General features: G+C 40.4%; 2 protein-coding genes and 1 long non-coding RNA gene across 4 annotated transcripts; all 3 read left to right on the top strand.

Moving 5' to 3' along the window:
• The first annotated feature begins 9,561 nt into the window (after nucleotides 1–9,561).
• Nucleotides 9,562–23,341, top strand: LOC121399478. 2 transcript variants are annotated; one of them, XR_005965061.1, is made up of 7 exons: nucleotides 9,562–10,592; nucleotides 10,680–10,809; nucleotides 20,743–20,894; nucleotides 21,318–21,423; nucleotides 21,787–21,917; nucleotides 22,304–22,717; nucleotides 22,856–23,341. XR_005965061.1 is itself a non-coding variant. In XM_041580265.1 (6 exons), exons 1-6 carry the CDS (start codon nucleotides 10,443–10,445, stop codon nucleotides 22,379–22,381), a joined length of 747 nt encoding a protein of 248 aa, XP_041436199.1. In that variant the 5' UTR covers nucleotides 9,562–10,442; the 3' UTR covers nucleotides 22,382–23,341. The 2 variants fall into 2 exon arrangements, 1 of the variants encoding a protein (XP_041436199.1); XM_041580265.1 differs by having other exon boundaries at nucleotides 22,304–23,341.
• A 122-nt stretch (nucleotides 23,342–23,463) lies between these two features.
• LOC121398724 (serine/threonine-protein kinase N2-like) lies at nucleotides 23,464–25,707 on the top strand. The gene is made up of 5 exons (XM_041577715.1): nucleotides 23,464–23,666; nucleotides 23,762–23,904; nucleotides 24,583–24,690; nucleotides 25,194–25,274; nucleotides 25,466–25,707. Exons 1-5 carry the CDS (start codon nucleotides 23,615–23,617, stop codon nucleotides 25,646–25,648), a joined length of 567 nt encoding a protein of 188 aa, XP_041433649.1. The 5' UTR covers nucleotides 23,464–23,614; the 3' UTR covers nucleotides 25,649–25,707.
• Nucleotides 25,708–26,130: 423 nt separating this feature from the next.
• On the top strand, nucleotides 26,131–26,898 carry LOC121398723. The gene is made up of 2 exons (XR_005964457.1): nucleotides 26,131–26,509; nucleotides 26,689–26,898. It is a non-coding gene; the product is annotated as an uncharacterized LOC121398723 (long non-coding RNA).
• The last annotated feature ends 332 nt before the right edge of the window (nucleotides 26,899–27,230 follow it).

Here is a 27,230-nt window from a genome sequence, read left to right as displayed (position 1 = left end):
GTGTGTGTTATAGAGACTATAATGAACCCGTGTATAGTTGTGGAACTACATTCATTATTGAAACTTATTGGTACAGGTTGGCTGTGGGTTTTGCCTACAACCATTTTCCCAGTGCATTTGCCACAAAGCACATTAACCCCTACAGTTCCTTGCCCTGCTGCTCCATTGTATCCCCACCTATCGATGGCCTCACTCTATTCACTGTCCTCCTTTACCCTTTCCCTTCTCATTCTGCTACCCCCGCGCTCACCTCTCCGTCTCTAATAACCCTCTGCCTCACTCCATAAATATGTATAGAAAGAAACATCTATAATATTCTAATATGTAATTTTGCACCTCACCCCCCTCTTGTTACTCTACTTTATGTATAGTAAAACCCCCATTTTACAAGCCAGGTAAATGTATTATGCATTATACATTGGTGGGAAATTGTATAACATATGGAAAAACTTAGGGTATGTAAAATGGAGGCTTTACCCTATGTATCCAGCTGTAACTAGGACTCTAGAGAGATTCTGACTTGTGTAGTTTTCCTCAGCACATCCCTTAAGTTTCTTATCCAGTGGGCTCACCCACTCAGGTCACAACATAAGGCCAGAAATTCAGCAAATCATACAAAACAGAGGCCACAACAAGCGCAGAACTGTGCTGCTACCTTTTATTGTGTCACACTTGAGAAAGGGTCCATGTGATCCAAAATATGTCATGGAATAAAAAGTAGCAGTACAGGATTACCACGCTTGCACACCCTGGCTCTCCACGATAAGATGACCCGCAAAATAAACTCAACAAGGGCTTGTACCTGCTTGAAAGAACCTTTGTGTGCCAGTGAAATCTTTCTTCGATAAAAAGTAGCAGCACAGTTCTGCACTTGTGGTGGCCTCCTTCATTTTGTATGAATTGCTGAATTTCTACAGAGACTCTATACTGTTTTGGATGTCCCTACTGAATGGCAGTCCTGCTCAGTGATTGGAAGTTCTGGCCCTGTTTGCCAGTGCTTTTAAACTATACACCTCAATAACCTAGAAGTCACTCCTTTCTGCGATTTGAAGCTCAAAGGGGGTCTATCATCTATCTATCTATCATCTATCTGTCTGTCTGTCTATCTATCATCTCTCTCTCTCTCTCTCTCTCTCTATCTATCATCTCTATCCATCTGCCAATTTGTGGGACCTCTAGCTATGCTTTATACTTTGTTCAGGCTACTCTGCAGGCAATGTAATGTGATGAATTCTGCTTTTGGTGGAGCTGAGAATTGTAGATATATTAAGTTTGTTTGTTGATAATTAAATGCATACATTTTCGGGAATATTTAAATGATAATGAGGCTGCACCTTCTGCCCCTGATATTTACTGTGCAGCCACTATAGGTTGGCTTGAGCTATGGTATCTGTACTCTGTATTAGATATTGTATGTTATATTGGTATTCCATATAATTGTGTATTTAAGCATAAAATCCACATGAAAAGCTGACACTCGCATATAAACGAACCACAATCCCTGGGTGCAGTTCAGCAGGGACAGGAACCTAATCTCACATGCACAGGGTTTATGAAAGATGTATTCTTCAATCCAGGGATTCCAGACCTTTTTTACCAATGAAACACATTTAAATGTAAAATAAGTTGGAGAGCAACATTATCGTGCAAGAAGTACCTAGGGTTGCAAAATATGTTATGTTATTGGCAATTAGTAGCCCCTATGTGGACTGGCAGCCTACAGGAGGCTCTGTGTGGCAGTACACCTAGTTGTTATGCAACTAAAATTCAAAAATAAGCTCCTGCTTTGAGGCCACTGGGAGCAACATTCCAAGAGGTTGGAGAGCAACATGTTCCTCACAAGCCACTGGTTGGTAATCACTTGAAAAAACTGGGGATCTAGTTGAAACTTTGTACAATATGTTGTTTAAAGCATCAATAAACCTTATTTGTGCTGTTTAATGTGGACACTGTGTATTAAGGCATTGTTTTCCCATGGGACCCATACAGGCTTTGAGGCCCCTGGAACGTAGGGTCACTAACAGCAGGCCATGGGAGAGGCCATGTCTTTTTACTGTAATACTACAGGTCTCTCTGATACTCCTAACATTGTATCTTTCCTGAGCCTCAGCCTGGTCACATGATGCTGTATGCCTCAGTTGGGGCAGTGGCTAAATGTGTGTGTATGTGTGTGTTTACCTGTGAGTGTGTATTATTGTTCTGCTTGTGGTGACTGCTGTATTATAGTTACACCACTGAATATGGCTCCTGTGGCTGCTGCACCAAGTGACTCCACCAAATCTTGGTCTCTTCTGAATTTATTCCGTGAGGGGAAGGTAAGCGCTGTTGTCACTTAAACATAAACATACAATCTCATGTTCAGGTCCAGTCTCTCCATTGATCGTCAACTCTCTTTCTGTTTGCCAGCCCTGCTTCTATTCTATCCCAACACATCTCTCAATATAAAAATTTATTAACCATAATACAGTGGACTAACTAGATGTTACTGGGCCCCAGAGCATATTCAGTTTAGGGCCACAAAACATTGGTAAGTTGTCTGATTCTAAGAAGAAGATATATTGAAATTGCTTTTAATTTGGGGCCTTACTAATTTTGAGCCGTCTGTAATGGGTACATAGGTGAGACTATTGGCTACAGTTGGGCTGAATTCAATGTAATGTGATTAACTCTGATTTCTGTGGCTCTGTGGATTATAAGTACAACTTCTAAATATATTACAAACTAAATGCTCTTTAGTATGACGGAGAGGGTGATATTCTGTGTTTTTTAGCTTTTTATTCAGCAACTCGACAGTTTGCAGTTTTAGCCATCTGGTTGCTAGGGTCACAATTACCTTAGCAACCATAAAAGACTGGAATATGAATAGAAGAGGGCCTGAATAGAAAAATTTATACAAAAAAAAATAGCAAGGCTCTGTGTGAACTTTGCTGTCACTTCCCCAGCTGCCCTTCATATTCACTCTGCGACTGCCAATGGTTGGTTGTGATCACTGTATTAGATATTGAATGTACGTGTTATTGGTGACTAGCAGAGATTTACTCACAAATATCTGTGTATACAGGAATTGATTTTTCCATAAGGTTCATAAAAGTTTTCATACCCCAGATCCACTAATTCCCACTGAAATAGGGATATTTTGTTTGTTTCAACACCTAAAGCGAATGAAATCTGTATTATTTGTTTACCCGGCTGTTTGAATATACAGGGGAAACAGAGAATATACAGAAAATGAGAGTTCCTAAGCAGCAGATATGGGTATTGAACTTGTTATGTAACTGGTTATTGAGTATAGTACAGCACGTTCTTAAATCATACAGGTATGGGACCTGTTATCCAGAATGCTCAGGACCTGAGGTTTTGCTGGATAATGCATCTTTCCGTAATTTGGATCTTCATACCTTAAGTCTACTAGAAAATCATTTAAACATTAAATAAACCCATTAGGCTCGTTTTGCCTCCAATAACAATGAATTATATCTTAGTTGGGAATGGGTCAAGTACAAGATACTGTTTTATTAGTACAGAGAAAATGGAAAAACTTTTTAAAAATTTGGATTATATGGATAAAATGGAGTCTGGCCTTTCCAAATTCTGAGCTTTCTGGATAATTGGTTTCTGAATAATGGTTCTCTACTTAAAGGAGAACTGAACCCCCTTGCTAATAAAAACCCCTACCTCTTATACTCCATAGTCCCCCCCTGCTCCCCCCCCCGCACAGGTGTTAACATCTGTAAATTCCCCTAAGCCTGTAATTACCCCTCATTGCAGAGTCAGCGCAGTGGAGCTCACGAGTGCCATCTTCAGTGCTTCCGTAATCTTCGTTGATCAAGTGCCGTATCATCGCATGCGCAGTTGAAGCAGTCTTCCGGTTCATGCGCCGAAAGTGATGAAAATTACCGAAGCACCAGAAGAAGACCTGAAGATTACTGAATCGCCGGAAGATGGTGTCCGTGAGTTCTGCTCCTCTGAAAATTTCTTATAGATTTCAATGCCCCAGTCCTTTTGAGAGTCATGTATATGGCAAAATAGCCTAAATTATATGTATTCTGATTATTAACCCTCTATGCACATTGGTATTTAAAATGTGAATCAAGTCATTATTATAAATAATAATATGTATTAATACAGTACCAATATATTGTGCAGCACTGTACAGGTATGGGATCTGTTATCCGGATACCCATTATACAAAAAGTTCCAAATTCAGAGAAGGCCGTCTCCCATAGACTCAGTTTTAAATAAAAATACAGATTTTTAAAAATGATTTCCATTTTCTCTGTAATAATAAAACAGTACCTTGTACTTGATTCTAACTCATTATTGAAATCAAAAAAATCCTGTTGGGTTTATTTAATGTTTACATTTTTTTTTACAGATTTAAGATATGGAGGTCCTTATGGACCCCTTATCCGGAAAACCCCAGGTCCCGAGCATTTTGGATAACAAGTCCCATACCTGTATAACAAATAGGTGGTATACATTGAACATACAAATTATATTAAAAGTACAGTGAATAACCAATAAAAAAGAGGACCCCGTTCAATAGAACTTATCACAATCTAGTTGCAAGTCTCTCAGACCCCACCATTTCGTCTCATTCATTCTCCACACTGGGCCAATGCAGTTTAAAGGGAGCCTTCACCTAAAAATGAAAAAAAAAAAAGGAATTCTAAACAAACACTGCTTTCAGTTGCAATTACATATCCACAGAATAGGGCAAAGTCAAAAAAATAAAAGCTCTAGAGGAGTCCCATTGAATGTGCTGCTGCTGTGTCACCTTATTGTAAGTTTCTTTCTAACCCTGTATAGCTAAATTATGAAATCTGATAGAAATTATCTCATATTTGAGACAATTATATTGTACTCCTAAAATATCAGGGGAAATGTATTGTCTGCAAAATCCCCACATGAGGTCAGCATTGTTTTAAAAGAGGAAATTCCTTGATTGGCTGTGCAGGGTTTTGGAAACTATAACTCATCATCAATTTTTTTCTGATTTCAATCTGCTTCCCATATCCTAACACCAATTGTATCTTCTGCACTGATGCAGGGCAGACCTCATATTAACACAGTCTATTGAGGAGACAGGTAACGGGTTCCTTATACAGATTTGCATTGAGTAGAAGTTGTAATATTAATGTGCCAGTGCACAGATACCTATCAATCTGGTAGTACAGTCCCTGCTGGGAGCACAGATTTATTAAGCGTAACTTCAACAATCTAAGCAAAACAATAAATAGATGATTTCCTACAGAGGCATCTGTCATATGATTATTTCAACTTGTAGCTCACAGCAAACGGCAGGGCAGAAATAGAATATGACAGAACAGGGGCAGAGCTAGGGTGTGACATTAGCTGCCAAGGTGCAGCATCATCATTAAAGGGATGGTTTACTTTTAAGTTAACTTTTAGTATGTTATAGGTTTTATAGATCTAAGCAACTTTTCAATTGGACTTTATTATCCAATTTTATAGTTTTTTTTTTTAATTATTTGCATCCTTCTTTTGACTTTTTCAAGCTTTCAAATGGGGGTCACTGACCCCATCTAAAAAGTAGAGCTACACATCCATTGTTATTCAAACGTTGTATTACTTATATCACTATTTAGACCCTCCCCTAATTATTTTCCAGTCTCCAGTCTCTCAGTGCATGGTTGCTAGGGTAATTTGTACCCTAGCAACCAGATTGCTGAAATTGCAAACTGGGGAGCTGCTGAATCAAAGGCTAAATAACAAAAAAAACAACTAATAAAAAGTGAAAAGCACTGGCAAATTGGCTCAGACTAGCACCCTCTACATCATAATAAAGATAGTTTGTCTACATCATACTAAAAGTCAAAGGTGAGGTAAATCGAGCCTCATAACATCCCGATTCTTAAAAAGCCTGATGGGAAGACTTTACACAGGTTACTAGTAAATGCTGTATAGTTCCACCCAAAACCAACACACATGGGTAATGTTACAGTAGTTCTCACTTTCAAATCCAAAACATGGGCCCTTTTGCTAATCTGGGTTGAAATAAAGATTGCTGGCCATATATTTGGAACCATGAAAGAGGATTTTAGAATGAAAAGGAAGAAATTAAATTGCATTGTCTCTCAACTCTCTTTCTCTATGTTTTTGGCTCTTTCTTCTTTCTCCACTTTCTAACATGTTGCCCTATCTTCATGCTAGACATTAATGTTACTCGTAATGGCAGACACGTGCTTGGAATATTGTTACATCAGTTTTGCAAGTTCAATTGTTATAGCTGGTGGGAGCCTTACACTTCCCTTTTACTCCAATAGGCCCTTGCTGTGTTGTATATCAAGGAGTTTTGAGTCCGGATGAGGTCAATAATGGTGAAATGCACATAGGCAGCGTGGAGGCTTCTTGTGAGCAGAATGTAGAATGGTGGTTATCCTTCACACTCAAGCAGCAAAACGAAACTGGAAAATCCCGACTGACAAGATAATGGGAATTAGTAAGCTCTCCTCAGCATCCCATGGATCTGTAATATAAACAGCTATGAATTGGTAGCAAAGACACTGCTTATAACTCAGTGCGGAGGGTCTGGTATGAACGTTATTTTGGAAAGTGTCAGATTCATTTATGAAAACTGTGATCTTCATTCAGTTGTCGCGTTAAGCTACCTCCTATTTATTAAAAGCGCTCTATAGAGAGACATTATCTGCGGTAACGTTGCTACAACGGATATAATTCCACCATGTGTGTTTTATAAGACACTTGTAAGGTAAATTTTTGTATATCAAGGAGACTCTGTGTCTTATTATTTTCCTTACAGGGAAATATGTTCAATAAAAAGAAACCTTTTGGGTCAGAGCATCAACCGGTGGTCCTCTTGATTTAAATTATAATGAATATTGGGATTTCATAAACAGTAATGTTAGGAAACAAATGCCCAAGATGCCAATATTAAGCTTTTGTGACAATCCAAGGAATTTTTAAGAAATTATCTATGAATGAATTATAGGTGCTGTTTACCTTTATATTCATTTTAAGTATGGTGTAGAGAGTGACATTCTGAGACAATTTGTAATTGGTTTCCATTTTTTATCATTTGTGTTATTTTATTTCCATTTTTATTCAGCAGCTTTCCTGTTTGCAATATCAGCAATCTGGTTGCTAGGGTCCAAATTACTTAGCAACCATGCATTGATTTGAATAAGAGACTGCGATATGAGGCCTGAATAGAAAAATAAGTAATAAAAAGTAGCAATAAAAGTAAATGTGTAGCCTTACAGGCATTAGTTTTTTAGATGGGGGTCAGTGACACCCATTTGAAAGCTGGAAAGAGTCAGAAGAAGAAAGCAAATAAAAACTATAAATAATAAAGACCAATTTGAAAAATGCTTAAAATTGGCCATTTTATACCATACTGATAGTTAACTCATAGGTGAACCACCCCTTTAAGCATCATGAGGGAACTCTGCTTCAGTAGCTGCAGCTTTGGCATTTGTAGCAAAAAGCAAAGAACTATTCTGTTCCCAATGGAAATACATCTTTGTAGGCTACGCAATACACTTTAGATGTGTATTTTACATTAGAAGCAAAAACAGATGAATTTGGAGAAATGACCAAAGCAACAGCTAATGGCATTAAAAGGCAGGACTGGTCTACAATACAAATAACCAAATGGCCAGTAGCTTTATACTTCTTCAATAATAGCTGCATCACCACCCAGGAAACCTACTGCCTTTTGACTTGTTTTGGTGAACTCCTTCTCCTCCATTGCTGGGCTGTAGAATATTTGCATTGTGTAGCAGGTCAATCAGCATGTTGTCTGTACCCACCCTGCAATTTAGGGTGACACTGTACATGGGCTACACTCTTGAAGAGTAGAGAGTCAAGGGCAGTGCACAAGGGAGTGTAAATAAGAGGCCTAGGGCTGCAGAATGTGAGAAGTGGCAAACTAACCCTATTGTCCTGCTAAACTAACTAAACTATGGGCTTTACTTGCCCTTTAAATTGGCACGTTTTGTCGCTGTGACTTGCTTAAATGGCAGTGCCCATAAGGGGTATTTCTAAAGAGTATCATGGTGGCCCTGCCCCATCTGCCCCAACCAAAATCATGCCAAAATCCTGCCCATGATTCACCCAAACTCTGCCCACCATACAAGTCCCCCCTGGGGTGTAATTGCATCATGGAATGGCACTGTTCCTGGCACAAACCCAACTATTTATATGCAAACACATGCCTGGCTGCTGAAGCTGCAACATCTGCTATTGGGGTGATGCTGATGTAAACAAAACCTTCAGCCAATCAGGTGCTTGCTGTCCTTGCTGCAGATTAAGGTGATTGGTCACCTGTTGTCAGATGCTTAACTGCATTGCTAGTGATTACAGCCTTTTACCTGCTCTCTCTGTAAGTACAATTTTTAGCCAAATATTACCTATTTTATATATAAGAAACACATGGGGGAGGAATGGCACATACATGGTACATTTTAGGGCATCATTGATTTAGTACTAGGAACAGATAAGATTCTCTGTTCCACTGACAGTGCTTTTATGAAGAGTCAGGAAGGCAGTTGATGTCAGTTGGACAGCAGCTTAATTGATAGAGACATTATAACACATCATTAGAAAAGTGCAGGGATGTGTCTTTATCATTTTGAATTGTTTTTTTCTGTATGTCTGTGACTTTGAAGTGACAGTGTCAACAATCTGCAGTTATTTGTACTCATTTTGTGGAGCTGTCCAGCCAATTGGGTCATTTACTGTCACAAGTTTAGCTTAATTGCTAGAGATCACTGCCCATTCCCCCCCCTCTCTCTCTCAAGTACATATCCAGGTGAATATTACACATTTCTAATATAAAATTCCCTGTGCCACTGAAATTGTATAAAGAGTCAGGCTGGCAGTCAATAGCAGCTGGACAGCAGCTTAATGCAAGGGATCTGTATGTGCTGGTTTTTTTTTTGGGGGGGGGGGGGTTCTGGGTGGTTTGTTTCTCTGAATTAGCAGGGTTTAGAATGTGTAATTATTTGTAGCCATTTTTGGAGGTGTCCAGCCAGTTGGGTCACCTAATGTCACAAGTTTAGATGCATTCCTAGAGATCACTGTCCATTCCCTGCTCTATTTCTAAGTACATGTTCCAGCTCAATATTACACTGAAATCTGCTGTGTGAATTATGTAGTATTCTAAGCATTGTCAATCAGTCATATCAATAGTAAGCAGACCATATCAAAGAGAATACATAGTAAGGCAAGTTAAGATAAAGATAAGTGATCTAAGAAGAATATTACACATTTTTAATATAAGATTATATGCCACTGAAATGTCATAAATAGTCAGACTGGCAGTTAATGGCAGTTGGACAGCAGCTTAATGGACAGAGACATTGTAAAACATCATTACAAATGTGCAGGGATTTGACTTTATAACTTTGGTTTTTTTTGTCTGTCTGTGGCTTTGAAGTGACAGGGCCAGAGTCTGTAGTCATTTTGGGGGTGTCTATCCTACAATAATGTAATTTGTGTTGATGCCAAAGAAATATGAAAATGTATAGGTACTACTACAAAATAATTAATAATTCAGAATCAAATATTAAAGTTAATCATGGAGGATATACTCACAATTCACCCCAGTCCAAGGGTGTAAGTTCAAGTCAACATTTCAAAAAACGAAAATGTGAGTATCCTCAGAAATAATGAACCAATCAATTAAAAAATAGAAAAATTTATTAGGACATAGAGCAAGACCTAACGCGTTTCGTGCCTGCTGGGGCACTTACCCATAGGTTGAATGGCACATCCCTGTACACAGGTTATAAAGGGGCTGTGACCAATCACAAAACAACAATCACATGTTACCACTTTGTGCAATCAGTAAAGATCCACCTAGTGGTTAAAGTGCTAATTGTTACCAACAGATCTGTGCAATACAATGTGCAAAAAGAAAACGGGGGAAATAATAACACAATACATACTAAATGTGCACCTCCAAAAAACAGGCCATAGTTATATACAAAAATATTGAAAATAAATAAGGAAAAAATATTTTATTTCTGGGGATACTCACATTTTCCTTTTTTGAAGTGTCTATCCTACAACCAAAGTCAATTGAAAAATGCTGGGAGCTGTAGTGCAGTAATTGCTGCAGGGCCTCAAGTGCTGCTGATAATATTATAATAAGCATCTGTACTTTGTTATGCACCTGCATCAAGTCAGCCAATCCACTTTCTGGTTACAAAGCTTCAAACATTGCTGCACTGGCCTGTTAGAATATAAGAAGAGCAGCTACTGGGTTCAGGCCTTAGTGGTTTCAATACAAAGAAAATTCCTCTCAGCCCTTTCTTATTTCCATCATGGGCCAGTATAAGACCAATAATCTTAACAGTGTCTATCTAATATCTTTAAAAGACAGCCCTGGATATCAGTTCCTCTATTGGGCCCTAGGATTCCCAGTGCAATGCTGGATACAGATACACTAGCATATAATGGATTTAGGAGGCTTTAAAGGAGCACCATATATTTTCTGCAGCTTTTTTGTTGACTTCACATTTGCTGTGAAATTTACCAAATCTCTTTTTTATGTTACAGGAGAAACGGTCATGGGCTGCATTCGAAGCAAGTCGTGCGAATTCGAGGTAAGGCTGCTCATATGCTTCTTTTTGCCTATTTCATTGCACATCATGGGGTGTTCTTAATTTTTATAAATGTGTTTATTTTTGCAGAATTCACTTCAATCAACATTGATCAGAGATCCTGTGGAGATACATGAGATCACAGACATATGTGACTCATTGGTGGAGTTTATAGCCACTATAGAGATGCCCGACCACTCGGCACAGCCATCTTTATTGGGTAAGAGTGATCATTACTAATCAGAAATTTCAATAAACGTAAGTCAGGGGTGTCCAAACTTTTTGCAACGAGGGCCAGATTTGGTGAGTTGAAAATGTGTGGGGGCCGACCATTCAGCCTGACATTCTTTGAACCATTAATATAATTTAACTCATTTAAACAAGGAATTGCGTAGCAGTAATATTTGTGCGAATTAGTGAAATGATCTGCCACTTGGTCTATACTGCTGCCTGTGTGCTGAAGGTGTTAGTAATAGACAAATAGTGACGCGCCGCTCTTGCATACTTCTTTAGTTTACTGTACAGGCACGTCAGTACGTCTATTGACACCTTCAGCCCTAAAGAAGTATGCGAGAGCGGCGCATCACTACATGCCAGTACGTGTCTATTACTAACACCTTCAGCACACAGGCAGCAATATAGACAAAGTGACAGATCATTTCACTAATATGCCCAAATATTACTGCGCTGGCTATGCGATTCCTTGTTTAAATTTAAACTTGTTTAGAGTTAAAGGGAATCTATCGCGAAAATCAAATTCTCCTAATGGGTAGGTGAGGTGGAAATAATAAAATCTTCAAATATATTTCTTTAGCAGATATGCTTACTTTTTTAGTAAACTGAAATATTAATACATGCAATCACGGCCGCCATTAGAAATCACGGGGCCCCGTACAACAACACTGACGACCAAGTGGTTAAAAGACCACACAGATGCTAAAAAAGTAACCCCCCCACACAAGTTATAAAAAGCTATTGATGGTCAGGGCCCCCTTATAAAAAATTGGGGCCCCAAAAAAAAAAAAATGTAAAAAAAAAAATGTTTTTTTTAAAAAAACATTGGTGGCAGGGGCCCCCTTATAAGTAAAAAAAATTGGGGCCCCAAAAAAAAAATGTTTTACAAAAAGATTGGTGGCAGGGGCCTATAGAATATTAAAATAAAACATTGGTGGCCAGGGGATTAAAAAAAAAAAAAATACACAAACTGGTGTTCAGTAGAATTGAACTCATGGCTTCAGTACTTCAACTTCGCCTCCTTTCGTAACTTCGGGTCTTTGCGCCGCTTCAGGACTTCGGCTGTTTTCGTGACTTCGGGTCTTTTCGGCGCTTCGTGACTTCGGGTCTTTTCAGCGCTTCGGGACTTCAGCTTTTTCCGGGACTTCGGGTCTTTTCAGCGCTTCGGGACTTCGGCTTTTTCCGTGACTTCGGGTCTTTTCGGCGCATCGGCTTCGGCTTTTCGGCACTTCCGCATTCGGCAACGCAGATGGAGGACGTACGGCTCAGGCGCTCGTAACGGGGGACCGGGATCTTCAAAAAATGCAGCGCTGCTGGGCCCCCCTTCATGCCCGGGCCCGGTACGCTTGTCCCCTCTGTCCCCCCCTTATGGCGGCCCTGCATGCAAATAGGGAGCTTTCTGTGAGAGACCGTTCAAGCTACTGCTGAATGGGAGTGGCTACTCACTAGCAATGATGTCAGTTAGCAACTAGCAAAGTCCCCCCCTGCTCCATGCTGAATAGCATCCTCACACCAACTGTTACTCTGGAAGTAAGGCTGACAGGTCTGCACATTGTCTCAGTCAAGTACAGACAGCAAGCATTACACTACCAAATTTCCAAAGCACTAACATTCCACTAACAAACAGTATGTTTACTACACATTATTGGAAAGAATAGATTCTGATGAATCAAAAATTGGTAAATACATATTTGACTACCAAGTTGCAATTCTTTCCTTAATTCATTATTTTTAATAAAAATTTGTAAAATATTTGAAAAATGATCTCAAAGCTTCCAGCTTGCAGCATTTTATCTCCAAAATAGTATTAGGTACCAAGATAAAACAGCCTAAATATTAAATAATAAATGATGAACAGTTTGATATCCAATATGTATCGGTTTACCCAAGTATGTGGCATATGGAGGCCCCAAAATGAACCTATTATTTCTGTAATTCCAGATAATGCAAAATCAACACATTTACAGCATTTTTTAAGGACAAACCGGGTCGGACTGGGGGGCCCGGGGCCCACCGGGACTCCTGCATAGGGCCCCCCCTGGAACCGAGCTGCATGCGCGAACGGAGGCGCGCAGGAGAGACCAGATCGAATGGAGCAGTGCTGCGCGAATGGCGCTGCAGCGCCACAAATTATTTCTTGTAGGCCCAGGAGAACGGAAAAGGGTGTCTGGCCCGGTGGGAGCCAATGAAGGCCGGGGCCCATAAGGTTTTTTCCCGTTGTCCCGTCGGGCTAGTCCCACCCTGGGGGCAAAGGTAGAAAAATGTAAGTTCGCTCCAGAAAACTATATATTTTTGGAAAGTACACATTCTGATGAATACATATTTGCTAATTTGTCTTTCTACTCCAAACTATCAAATTGCAAAGCTACGCTATATAAAAGGTGACGGATAATGATTCAAGCATAAAACTGCAATAAAAACACAAAAATCATATACATCAGGAAAATCAATGAAATAACAAAATAACTGATCCAACAACATGGTTAGCAGTCAGAATGCTTAATCCAATAGTCACACTGTGAAACAGGGGAAAAACAAGAGGCAAAATTATAAAATGAAAAGCTAAAAAAAAGTAAGAAAAAAAGTATGTGTGTGTTTGTGTATGCATGTGTGTATACTTGTAAAAGGTGTGTGAATATGTGTATGTGAGTGTAAATATGTGCAAAAGTGTGTGAGTCAGTGGGCAGTCACACACTGGCTAGAAGGGGCAAAAGCAGCGCAGGCACGCACCTGCCATTAGAAATCGAGGTGTTGCAGGACCCGCAGCACACGCTCCTGAGCACAGTCTCAGACAAGCGTGGTGATGCGCCAACGCAATGCTGCTGCACTGATTGACTCCTCCTCCAAGACCTTCTCTGCAGACTGTGGCAACTGGGCCTTCTTTCCACCTATTTATAGTTTCCTGTGCTAGCCTAGCCACTTCCACTGCACTGGGGGGGCGGCGATTCGTTTTCCGAAGTTGCCCGAAGTTTCCTCGTGAGGAAACTTTGGGCGACTTCGGAAAACGAATCGCCGCGTGTGATTAGCGCAGGCGATTTTTCATTTTAGCCAGGCGCAGAGCGAGGGGAGGCATTCGGGGAAGATTGGTCGTGGAAAGTCACGGCGATTAGTCGCCATGCGACTAAATCTCCCCAAATCACCCAGTGTGTCCCAGCCCTAAAAGTTCCGTTCTCTTTCTGTATAAGAAACTCCTCTCCTTTTTCAACTTCCCTCCCCTCCAGAAATAGAAAATTTAACTTCATACTTACCGAAATTTTCTTTTCCTGGTAACTATGGGCAGCCTTTACACTAAGGGTTCCCCTGCTTCCCAAGCCGACAGGACAGGTTAATAATGAATTCTCTCCCAATCCACCAATCTTAATTATCTATAAATACTCCCCCTTCCCCCATCTGCCCCTTGTCTTTTAATGTCCGAGCAGCTAGTTGTTTGGGGAGGGGTTATTGTAAAGGCTGCCCATAGTTACCAGGAAAAGAAAATTTCGGTAAGTATGAAGTTAAATTTTCTATTTCCCATGGTCACTATGGCAGCCTTTACACTAAGGGTGATATACCTTAGCAATCTACCTGGGAGAGGAAACAAACAACTTAGTATTTTATTGCTGAAACCAAATATATTTTATTCACACACTGATTCCAAAACTTTAAGGCCAATATTAGCCCTCTGTGTGGAATGCACATCCAGATGGTAATGCTTCAGAAAAGTATTTGCAGAACTCCAAGAGGCTGCCTTGCATACTTCTTCCTTTAAAACTTCTGCCTGAAAAGCCCATGAAGCACTGATTGCCCTAGTGGAGTGGGCCTTAATTCCTTTCGGTAGCTGCACTTCAGCTTTTTCATAAGCCAGCTTAATGCAGTTAATTATCGACCTGCTTATTGTGGATTTCGAGGCTGCTTGTCCTCTCCTGCTTCCTGATGGGATTACAAATAATTTGTTTGACTTTCTCCAAACTTTTGTTTTAGCCAAGTAGACTGATAAACATCTGACCATGTCTAAATTATGCCACTCCTTCTCCTGTTCTGCTACAGGTTCTGGAAAGAAAGATGGTAACACCACTTCCTTATTTAAATAGTGCTCTTTCACTACTTTTGGTAAAAATTCTGGTACTGCTCTCAGCAATACTTTGTCAGCTTGAATCACAGTATAGGGTTCTTCTGATGAAAATGCCTGCAAATCAGCCACTCTTTTTGCTGAAGTAACTGCAACCAACAAGGTTGTCTTTAGCGTTAACAACATGTCTGAAATTGTCTCCAATGGTTCAAATGGCTCTGTGGCAAGTTTTTTTAAAACTAACGGCAAGCTCCAAGTTGCAGACAGTGTATTCGTTGGAGGTCTTAAATGAAGGACTCCTGACAAAAATTTTATAACTTTTTCATTTTTTGCCCATTGCCTCTCTGTCAGGATTGAAATAGCAGAGGTCTGAAGTTTCAAAGTTCTCATGCTCAGATTTTTGTCAAATCCATCTTGCAAAAAATCCAACACATGCGACACTGTCACTTGTTCCAAAGTACTTTCCCTGTCATGTAACCAAGACAGAAATATTTTCCAAATCCTCTGATAAGTCTTATTTGTGGATGATTTTCTCGATGCCAACATTGTTTTTATTACTGCCTCTGAGAATCCTTCTTTTGTCAGCCTGATCCTTTCAACCTCCATGCCTTCAGCGATAACGTTTGCGGGTAAGGATGACTGATTGGCCCCTGCATCAACAAGTCTTGTCTGCCCCAAAGATTCAGAGGTTCGTCTATCATCATAGACCTCAACAGTGGGTACCAGACCCTCCTGGGCCAATCGGGCAGTATTGCTATTATGTTGGCTTTCTCCTTCCTTATTTTCTTGAGTATCCTCGGGATCAAAGGAATTGGGGGGAAAATGTATAATAGACCTTGTCTCCCGTCTTGAGCAAGAGCATCCATTGCCAACGATTGGCAACATTGATTCCTCGTGAAAAACTGATTCGCTTTCCGATTCTTCCGAGTCGCCATTAAGTCTATCACTGGTTGTCCCCATTTCTGGACAATTTTGAGAAATACTTCTTGATTCAATTCCCACTCGTGTTTGCTGATTACACTGCGACTCAAGAAATCTTCTACTTGATTGTGCTTTCCCGGAATGTGCAGTGCAGTCATTTCCTGTAAATGTTGTTCTGCCCTCCTCATAATGGGAATCATTTCCGCCAACAAACTCATGCTTCGAGTTCCTCCTTGCTTTTTTATATACATTACCGCTGCCAAATTGTCTACCTGTACCATTAGACAAGACCCTCTCAGCTGGTGATTTAATCTTTGTATGGCTTTCCACACCGCTCTCAATTCTAATACATTGGATGATAGGTACTGTTCTTCCGTCTCCCACCTTCCTTGGAGCCAGGTTTGCCCCAGATGTGCTCCCCAGCCCCACGGGCTGGAATCTGTTGTTAACACTTCCCAAAGGATTTCCCTCTCGCTAAGTTCACATCCTCTAACCACCACTTCGTGTCTTGCTTCACTTGATTCGGAATGATCCACTTTTGATTCCAGGAGTGACTCGAGTGTCTCCATTGTTGAATGAAAACCTGCTGCAAAGGTCTTATATGCCACCTGGCCCACTTCACCATCGGCAGCACTGAATTTAATAGACCGATTACACTGGATATCTCTCTCGCTGACATCACTACTGTCTGGATCAGACCCATAATCACTTTCTTTATCTTGATTTTCTTTTCTTCTGGTAGAGTTACAAGTGCTTGTTTCGTCAAAAACCTTGCCCTAGATAGACTAAGTCCTGTGACGGTAGGAGTTGACTTTTTTCCATATTCAACTTCCACCCGTGCTTCTGAAGATTATTCATTACCTTGTCTCGATGTTTTATCAATGTTGTCGGATCTCTTGCTCTTAAGAAGATGTCGTCTAAGTAATGATAGATTAAAATGCCTTCTTTCCTTATTTCCGCTACTAGCGCTTGTAACACTTTCGTAAACACTCGAGGTGACGTTGCTAGTCCAAAAGGTAGGCATGTGAATTGGAAATGTAGATCTTCCCCAATTGCAAATCTGAGAAACTTCTGATGACTTTCTGCAATTGGAATATGTAAATAAGCACCTTTTAGATCCAGTGACAACATCCAATCCTGTGGCTGGATTTCTGCGATAATCGTCTGAAGAGACTCCATCTTGAATTTCTTTATTTATAGACATGTGTTTATCGGTCTCAAATCCAACACCGGACGATAGTCTCCTGTTTTCTTCTCCAATAAAAACATCACTGAATAAATCCCTTTTCTCTTGAACTCCCTTGGAACTGGAACAATTGCTCCATCTACGAGTAGCTGTTCAACATGGTCTCCTTTTTCTTTTTCTGTACTGGGATTTCTGATGAAACAAACCAGTTGTGTTTTGGGGTTTTTTCGAACTCCAGGAAATAACCTCTTTGTATTGTTTGCAACACCCATTGATCTTTGATGGACTCTGTCCAGACCTCTACAAATTGTGTTAGCCTTCTGGGTATTAGGGAGGACTGGACTGTCAAGTCCTCAGAACATTTTCTTGCTTTGGCCTCCAATTCTTGCACCTCTTCCTCTCTGCTGTCTAAAAAGAGAGTTTTGCCCTCCTTTCCACTGAGTAGCTGTGAAACCTTGTCTCGACGTTCTGTTAAATCTTTTATCTTTATTAAAACGTCTATCCTGAAAATATTGTCTAGATGGACTGCTTTCTCCTTCTCTTACAGGTGCTCGATCCTGTGGCAGGAAGACACTTTTTCCTCCTGTAACTTTTTTGATTATATCATCCAACTTTTCTCCAAACAGCATCGAACCCTCAAATGGTAAATTACAGAGACTTACTTTTGGAGTTTTATCTGCTGACCAAGATCTCAGCCACAATGCTCTCCTTGCCGCCACTGATAAAGCCATTGCTCTGGAAGATGCTTTAACCATATCCACTGAGGCCTCCGCTATGAAATCTGCAGCAAGTTTTACTTCCTCCAATGCATCTACAATACTTGCTCTGTTTACTCCCTGTTTCAGAGCTGTTTCCACATTTTGTAACCAGCACTGCAATGCTCTTGACACTGATGTTAACGCTAGAGCTGGCTTTGCAGTAGCTCCCAAAGCCACATATGATTTTCTTAATGATGACTCCATTTTTTTATCCATTGGATTATAGAAAGCTGCCATATCCTCTACTGGTAAAGCTGTTCTTTTGGACAATCGTGCAACTGCTGCATCTACTTTGGGAGGTTTATCCAACACTTGTTCTTTTTTAGACGGCAAGGGATATTTCTTAAAAACTTTAGCTGGGATTGGATACTTTCCTTCAGTTTTTTCCCACTCTTTTGCTACAATCTCCTTTATCACTTCATGTATAGGAAAAGTAGCTCTGTCTCTTTTCAAAGATTTAAAGGGGTTAAATGAAGACGGTTGAGCATCCTGCTTCTCTGGTAATTCCAATTGTAACCTGACCGCTTTGATTAATGGTTCCACAAGTGACAAATCAAATAAGGACTTAGATTCCTCTTCTGCCAAATCCTCATCATCTGAATTTTCTGACAAGGCGAAATCTGGGTGCTGTTGAACATTTCTATACAGCGGCATTTCTGGCTCTTGCTCAAAATCTCCACTCTTTCTCTTTGTGGCTGTTTTAACTCCTTCAGCCACTGCTTCTCTAATACATTTAATTATGTCTGCTGTATCTGCTGCAGTATCTCCAGCTAATCTTCTTGCACATCTGTCACAAAATTTTGAATGTTTTTGTGCTTGACATGCAGCACACACTTTATTTTTCTCTTTGCTGCTCCTTTTTCTAGGTAAAGACACACTGCCAATAAATGAAAACATTCATTAACACCAATGCACTCTTTTCCCAACCACAAACCTACCTTAAATATGGCTCACCTCCTAACATTGCGGGCCGCAATTTCTGGGCTACTAGGCACCTGTGGCTCCATCTTGAGCTTTTAATCTAATTGCGAAGAAACAAACAAGAGAGCCTTAAAACACAAAAGCCCCATAAAAACATAGCCGGTACTGTCCCTACCTTAGAACAGACAAAACCGCCACTCCTAGCACAGCGTTTTGGCCACCAGGACGCACTCCTTCCAATGCGTGCTTTACACCTGCGCCGACTGATGACATCACGCTGCCTGCGCCTGGAAGGAATGCATTCCACATTTGCCCATAAACAAAATGGCGTCGCGGTTACTTCCTCCCTAACTTCGCGATGGAAAACAGCAAGAGAAGTTCCCTGGTGCCGCCCTCACCTGGTGTATCACTCAGGTATGAATACACGCTACCTCTGCTGCCTAGATTGAATCTGGCTCTTGCAAGAGGAGCTTTTAGTAATCCCGGGCTGCCTAAAAACGGGATATTGGCTAGCTGGCTCCTCTGAGAGGCAGCACCCTGCAAAAGCCCTTCCAGGGAGAGAGGCTAACTCCCCAGGTCAATGGATCCCATTCTCCGGGTCCTGATGAGCCATAAAAAAAAATTTCCTGAGCTGAAAAAGCCCATAAAAAACCAACCTTCCGTCAGCAGCGAGGACAGGAAAAAAGACAAGGGGCAGATGGGGAAGTGTGAGTATTTATAGATAATTAAGATTGGTGGATTGGGAGAGAATTCATTATTAACCTGTCCTGTCAGCTTGGGAAGCAGGGGAACCCTTAGTGTAAAGGCTGCCCATAGTGACCATGGGAAAGACCTTTACTCCCCGCCGCACATTAGTTTCTATGTGAGCACTAAATCGCACAATTGTTAGAAAAGCAGGAGAATCCAACTGAAGCAGCATATTCAATACCCATGCGATTTAGTTCTCACATAGAAACTAATGTGCGGCGGGGAGTATAGGTCTTTCTGGAGGGGAGGGAAGTTGAAAAAGGAGAGGAGTTTCTTATACAGAAAAAGAACCAAACTTTTAAAGTTAAACTACGATGCTGGCTAGGGAGGGCACTGGGTGACAGGAGAGCAGGGATTTTATCGAGCAGCATTCCGCATACTTTTCTGGAAAGGAAGTGGCGTGAAAAAGGAGTTGTGTAAAATGGAGCTTCCAATGTTAAAAAAAATAATGATGTTGGCTGCCTGGGGGAGCTGGGTCAGGGGAGAGCAAGAGTTTTGCATCAGAGTTTGATGCTGTTGAATCCACTGAGCTACAGCTGTTGACAGATTGACAGAACTGACAACCAATGAGAGAGAAAGAAAAACAATAAGAAGTATTTCACCGGCACACAGGAGTTGCAGTAGCAGGGCAAGCCCTTGCAATTTTATTATGCAGTAGTGCAACGTTTCGGGGTCACGCCCCTTTGTCAAGCATGCTTGACAAATGGGCGTGACCCCGAAACGTTGCACTACTGCATAATAAAATTGCAAGGGCTTGCCCTGCTACTGCAACTCCTGTGTGCCGGTGAAATTCTTCTTACCCTAGTTGTGAGGCGGCCGATTCCTCTATCACTGGGCACCAGGATAAGAACCTTTGGGAGTGTGTGGTGTGCGGCTTCTCCAAAGTTTACTTGAACCAACGAGAGAGAGGCAGAGTTGTTATGCATATTAATTCGACCCAACCTCAGAGCTGGCCAGAGGCAGGTAGGAGAGAAGCAGCTAGGAATGGTTTTACTATGATAACTGCAAAATTTTAAAAACTGTACATTTTTTTTAATGCATTATATTTAGAGATTGTAATAACTTGGTGCAATGATTCTTTTTACCAATTATTGATTTCGCGATAGATCCCCTTTAAACTATGTTAATGGTGCTGGCGGGCCGCATTATTACTAATTTCATAAAGGAGGCTGAGGGCCAGTTTAAATTTGAAAATGGGCCACAATTGGCCCCCAGGCCTGACTTTGGACATGCCTGCCGTAAGTAGAAGCTGCATAGCTGGGCATGTAATGTTAGCTCTGATAATGCACCCACTGATATATAATAATGACACCATTTTTAAAACTGACATTTTTGCAGAATCTCCACATCCTGCTGAGAGTGAAGAGGACCCTGATGATTCCCATAAAACCGAAGGAGCCATTCCTCTTCACGAGCCTGAGAGCTCCGAAGAAGCAGAAGATGACAACAGGGATAGTGCCAGCCCCACCACCTTCATTTGGCTTTCATTTGTAAGTACACTGTGTGGTTGTGCAATGCACAGGTGTATTCCCGTTACAAAAATAAAGCCCATTTATGACTTTAAGGGCTCTTACAAACGAGCGTTTTACCTGCGCTCCTCTGCGTTCCGTTTTTCTGCGTTCAGCCGCAGGGGAGCGCAGGAATAGACGAATTAAATTTTTTCCAATGGGGCTGTACTCTCACAGGCGCGTGTAGGCGCCGAACGCCTGTGTGAGTACAGCCCCATCGGAAAAAATTTAATGCGTCTATTCCTGCGCTCCCCTTCGGCTGAACGCAGAAAAACGGAACGCAGGGGAGCGCAGGTAAAAACGCTCGTCTGTAAGAGCCCTAAGTCCTAAAGAGGGTTACACAGCAGGAGTGCTGAGGTGACTTCATGCTTAATGCTCACTTCTGAATATGTTTTATCTCTGCAGGATGCAACGGTGGAAATCCCTGTAGTCATGGACATTTCTGAGGCACTGGTGAACATTTGTGTTGCTGCAAATGTGTATGAACCACCCCAGATGTCAACTTTATTGAGTAAGTAGCCCTCTGACTTATTGAAATCAGTGATAGAGTTCATTATCTTTATTTTCTTACACAGATCCGGCAGACTATATACACAGTCTAGAAAACATATCGTTAATCCCTATATCTTTTTTATTGTTGATCCCTGGTTTTTTCTTTCTGGCAATTTCAGTACTGGTACTTTCAGGCATTTCCCATTGAAATCTAAGAAAGTGCCCAGGGCTGAAAAGTGCCACCTGAGCCATCAGCCTTAGGGTTTCCATAAATGGGGAGAATGTGAGCAGCAGTCATGTAGCATGTAGCAGATACAGTACTCTTACTCCTAATATGTTTATGAGGATTATATGGACATTCATTGCTTTTCATTTACTGCAGATGCAGAGGCTCCTGAAAGTGATGCTGGCATGTCCAGTAACATCGGACACACTCAGGAGCAGACCGACGCTGAGCCAGAGGAGGACACAGAGGATGAAGCTAATTCTATCTCTTTTAGTCTTCCATTAGATGTAAGTTCATTTTAATGATATGATTCTCTTTGTGTAGATCAGGATAATAATCACAAATTAGCATTTATACTAAAAGCACAAACATGGTATATTTAAATGAACACACCCACACCATAAAAACGTATTGCCCCACAGAAGGCACCTTATCCCTACTGTATGCATGTCACCATTTATATTTAGCATGCAACTCATTTGATTCTAGCACCCCTCACTGGTACTGCTTGTGAGCTTTCTTAAATGATAGAAAAGCTAATGAGCACCATTAGATGATTGGATTAGAATTTCTTTGCTTCAGGTTTTGTATTTGCTAAGCAGAAATGATGCACATATAGAGCTGTTGCGATTTTCATTCTGCATAATGATACACAATGCTTCTTTGTTTGCAGCTTCAGAATCCTGACACTGGCTCAGATATATATGATGGACAGGGCGCAGGAGGAGCATCATACAGGTATCTCATTTGAGGCATATTGTGTTGTTTTAGATAAGAATTCTAAGTTGTTTGTATGTTAAAAATAAATCTTTAAAACCCATTTTAACAATTTCATTCTATTGTATTTTAGCCCTATCAAGCTTTCCCTTCCAAATTACAACCTGGGAGAAGTGTTGGGACAAGGCAGTTTTGGAAAGGTGAGCTACTCATTCCTTAATTAGCTTTCAGCTCCTACTAATTTATCCAGAGTAATTAAACTTTCTGTCTTACTGCAGGTGTTCCTGGCCGAGCACAAGGAGACCAGAGAAGTGTGCGCTATAAAGGCCCTGAAGAAGAGGCAGATAGTAAAACAGAAGGATTTGGAAAGGTCAGTGAAACAGGACAGATTAATAGTGCCCATTTCTCTCTTTTCTATTTCCATGTCAGTCTAAACCCACTTTCTATTGCTTTTGGCTGCTTTTAGTATGAGTCTCAGATAATGATAATTTGATGTTTTACCCCACAGTGTCTTCAAAGAGAAGGAAATCCTGCAGACCATCAGTTGTTCTGAACACCCCTATCTGGTTTCTTTATACGGAACATTCCAGACAGACAGTCACCTCTTTTATGTCATGGAATATCTGCCTGGAGGTGACATGTTTGAGTTTGTCACATGTGGAGAACTAGAAGAACATGAGGCTATGTAAGTAGAATGGGAATAAGGAAGTGTTCACAGGGAATCAGAACTGGATTATGGGATTGTGCAACTTTTTGGGTCAATTTCTATATCCATATAAAATGTTAATTGGATTCTAATTATTTTTTCTATTCAGGTTTTATTCTGCATGTGTAGTGCTTGGCCTGGAGACATTGCACCATCTTGGCATTGTTCATAGGTAAGCATTAATAGCAGTAAAATGATTCTTATTTCCAGAAGGAGCTGGTAACATTGCTAAGAACATTACTCTTTATGTGTAGTATTAGAAGTATAGGTATCATTGTATCATTTAAATGGCAGCAACATGTTCCTACTAGAGTTAACTGAGGTGAAAAAAAAAAAAAAAAAAAAAAAAATATATATATATATATATATATAATATATAGCGATTGGTAGTATGGGAATGTCATTCAATGACAGTTGTTTAATGCACAGTGGGCTACTCCATATCCCTTGCTGTTTTTATATTAAATAAGGATTTTATATGTATCAAGACAATATAAAATGTACTAAACTGTTATGCACAATTTATTTTAATTCAGAGACCTTAAGCTTGAGAATTTGCTGATGGACCGGGATGGATTTGTGAAGATCGTGGATTTCGGCCTCAGCAAAAACAGTAAGTTTTAAAAACCATGCATTTGGTTTTACTGGTATAAAATCAGCTTTCAAGATCTGCAGTTTCCTTACAGTGTTTTTGTCCCCATGTTTTAGGATTTGGATACGACGATCGCACAAAGACCAAGTGTGGAACAAAGACTTACATGGCCCCCGAGATCTATATGAATATAGAATATGGCATGGCGGTTGACTGGTGGGCCCTTGGAATCGCCATATATGCTATGCTCATGTATGAGGTAAATACAATTCCTATGTCATCACCTACACTCAGAAATCCTGCTCATCGTCATAGTCTTATTTATCCAGCCTACATAGAAATGCTCATGGTGAAAAACTGGTTTAGTAACCTTAAAGCGGTGGTTCACCTTTAAGTTAACTTTTAGTATGTTATAGAATGGTCTGTTTTAAGCAACTTTTCAATTGGTCTTTATTATTAAATTTTTATAGTTTTTTTTTCATTATTTTCCTTCTAAATCTTTCCAGCTTTCAAATGGGGGTCACTAAAATAAACAAATGCTCTGTAAGGCTTCACATTTATTGTTATTGCTGCTTTTTATTACTCATCCATTCATGCAGGGCCTCTCCTATTCATATTCCAGTCTCTTATTCAAATCAGCGCATGGCCACTAGGTTAATTTGGACCCTAGCAACAGACTGCTGAAATTGCTGAATATCAAACTAAATAACTAAAAAAAACTATAAATAATAGAAAATGAAAACCAATTGCAAAGTGTCTCAGATTATCACTCTCTACATCATACTTAAGTTAACTCAATGGTGAACAACTCCTTTAAGCATAACTTCTCATACTCTCAGAATGAATACTATAGCATTGATGTTGGCACCTAATTTGACATTGTGATATGTATCTCAGAAAATGTGTTTACTAAATAAATAATTGTTTTCTATTGCAGTTACCATTCGACAACGAAGATCCGTTTGAGCTAGCAGAGAGCATCCTCTATGATGAGTTAGAGTTACCAGAACATCTATCAGAGGATGTTTGTGAATTAATAAATGAAGTAAGTTGTCCCCAACACATCAGTAATCAGGAATGTGCTTTACTGGGTTATTATACATAAGAGGTTACATTATGTTTATGTAGTAACCATCTTAAAATGTGTATTTTGTTGTTAAGCCCATGCTGTCCCAATGGTCAAGATGTGAAACAGTGAATACCTGCTTGAGAAGGTGGGGGGTTATAATAACTGCTCACCCCCTGTATACAGAACTTGGGCTGATAGAAGAGAAGCAGCTAATGGGTGTAAAAATCTGAGCTTCATACTAAAGCCTTATGTAGTCTCTTTTTTCTGCCCAACCAGAGGGCTACTTGCTCTATAAGTCTACAGGACTCTGTAAGACTACTAGTATTAACTGGATGGATCACTTATTCTTTTCTTTTCTTAAACGTTAAGTAAGTCATTTCATTTTAGAATATAAGACAGACACCAGCATTAACGTACATTAATCATAAATTATAAAAATGATTTGTGTGTTTAATTTTTTAATATTTGTGTTTTTGCAGCTCTTAGAGAAGGATCCAGAATTTCGCCTGGGATCTGGTGAAACTGGTGCTGACATGGTTAAAGAGCACCCCTTCTTTAGAGTAAGTTTCTTTTGTACTTATCTTGAATTACAGACAGAAATATGCTAATGATTACCGTACTAATAAATCCTCAATGTTGCATTGTTTTATATAAATTTCTGCATCCTCTATATTCATTATAATCAATTGTTCCACCAATTCTAGAAGTTTTTGGAATAGATACTCATTGCATAATATGACCTTTCTTTCAGGATATGGACTGGAAAAAACTTGAAAACAGAAGAGTAAGGCCTCCATTTGTGCCAGCCAACCAAGGAAATTTGGAGAGCCTTAGGCAACCTGAATGCCGAGCTCCAGCATTGACACTTCCATCTGTAGAGATACCATCGGAGCATCAAGAGGCATTCAGAGAATTTGATTTTACACCTGAATAAACATCAAATTAAAGGAGAAGGAAACCCCCTGGGCGCAAAAATCCCTCCCCCCTCCCCTGTGTTCCCTCCCTCCTCCACCCTGGCCTACCTGTCCCCCTGGGCAAATGCCCCTAACTTGTTACTCACCTCTCTGCGCAGGTCCTGTCCACGGAGCTCACAGGCGCCATCTTCTCCCAAGCGGTCTTCTTCCTGGATTAATCAGCATCTTCTGGCGCATGCGCAGTAGGAGCATTTACCGGTACGGATCTACTGCGCATGCGCCGAATGTCACGAAAACTTGTCGGAAAACTTTGTGACTTTTGGCGCATGCGCAGTAGATCCGTACCGTAAATGCTCCTACTGCGCATGCGCCAAAAACGCCGGTCAAAGCAGGAAGAAGACCACTTGGGAGAAGATGGCGTCTGTGAACTCCGTGGACAGGACCTGCGCAGAGGGGTGAGTAACAAGTTGGGGGCATTTGCCCGGCGGGACAGGTAGGCCAGGGGGGAGGTTTTTTGCGCCCAGGGAATTTCCTTCTCTTTTAAAAGGACGGAATGGACGGGGAAGGTGGTGGGCCAGTCCATATCAATCTGAGAAGTGCCAGCCATATAATGTCTCCCATCTCAGCAAGGCTAATAATATAAACTTCTAGATTTTGCAGGTTAATTCAAAATAAACAATCAAGTAAAATCTAACACCAAGGTAAGAAACAATTCAATTCTATACCCACAATTTCCAATAGGCCCTCCCTCACATTTGTTTTATTTACTTTCTGGGGAGGCTGCAGTTTGGAAGATGTCAAGAAGAAGATATCAAGATGCACCTTGGAAGATGTCAAGAAGAAGCAATTGAAGATGGATTCAATCTTTCACCCACCCTGAGGTATGAAAAGTATATTTAATCCTTCAACTGTTTTTTTTCCTGCCCAAAAAACAGCAGCACATAATGTATGACAATGATATCCCTTTAACATATAGAATATGTATATAACAAAATCACCTAGAATATAAAACAACACTTTTTATTTGATCAACTCATGTGTTTACTTGCTCTTTTTGCAGATGTGAGACGGAGCGAAGAAAACCAGTTCAGCGAGAAATAATGTGGTCTCTATAGGAAAAAGCTCTATTTGGAACCGGTCAAGAAAGAAGCTGCTGCCATTCCTGCCAAGCACCGGCAGGTGTTACTAACAAACTGTAATACTAAGAGACTCCATACTGTGCATGTAATGTTAATTTTATGAATAATAAATAAAATGTGTTTTAAAAAAAGAAATTATTGGTGTATTTATTAGGGATGTTTGACAATGCACAGTAGACATCAAAACCAGTACAAAGTGTCTGCCAAGCTCCAAACAACAGGAACACAGGGGCAGAAGAGATGCCAATAGATTTGCAGGCCTTGATGTTACTACGGTTCAGAGGAAATGCAAGTGTCAAAGTAGGGATTGGAGGCCACAAGATTTTAAGGGATCTTGGTTATTGGGAAATCCTTGTATCCAGGACTTGGTTTGGTTTTTCTTTTTCATAGGATTTGGGTTTGACTGAACGTTTAAAATTAAGTAACTTTAAAGCACTGAACAACTGAATGAGCTTCTATTAAC

The sequence above is a fragment of the Xenopus laevis genome, chromosome 1S (assembly GCF_017654675.1).
Source record: "Xenopus laevis strain J_2021 chromosome 1S, Xenopus_laevis_v10.1, whole genome shotgun sequence".
Taxonomy (NCBI): domain Eukaryota; kingdom Metazoa; phylum Chordata; class Amphibia; order Anura; family Pipidae; genus Xenopus; species Xenopus laevis.
Note: the sequence above shows the minus strand (reverse complement) of the source record. Positions and strands in the feature narration are given on the sequence as shown.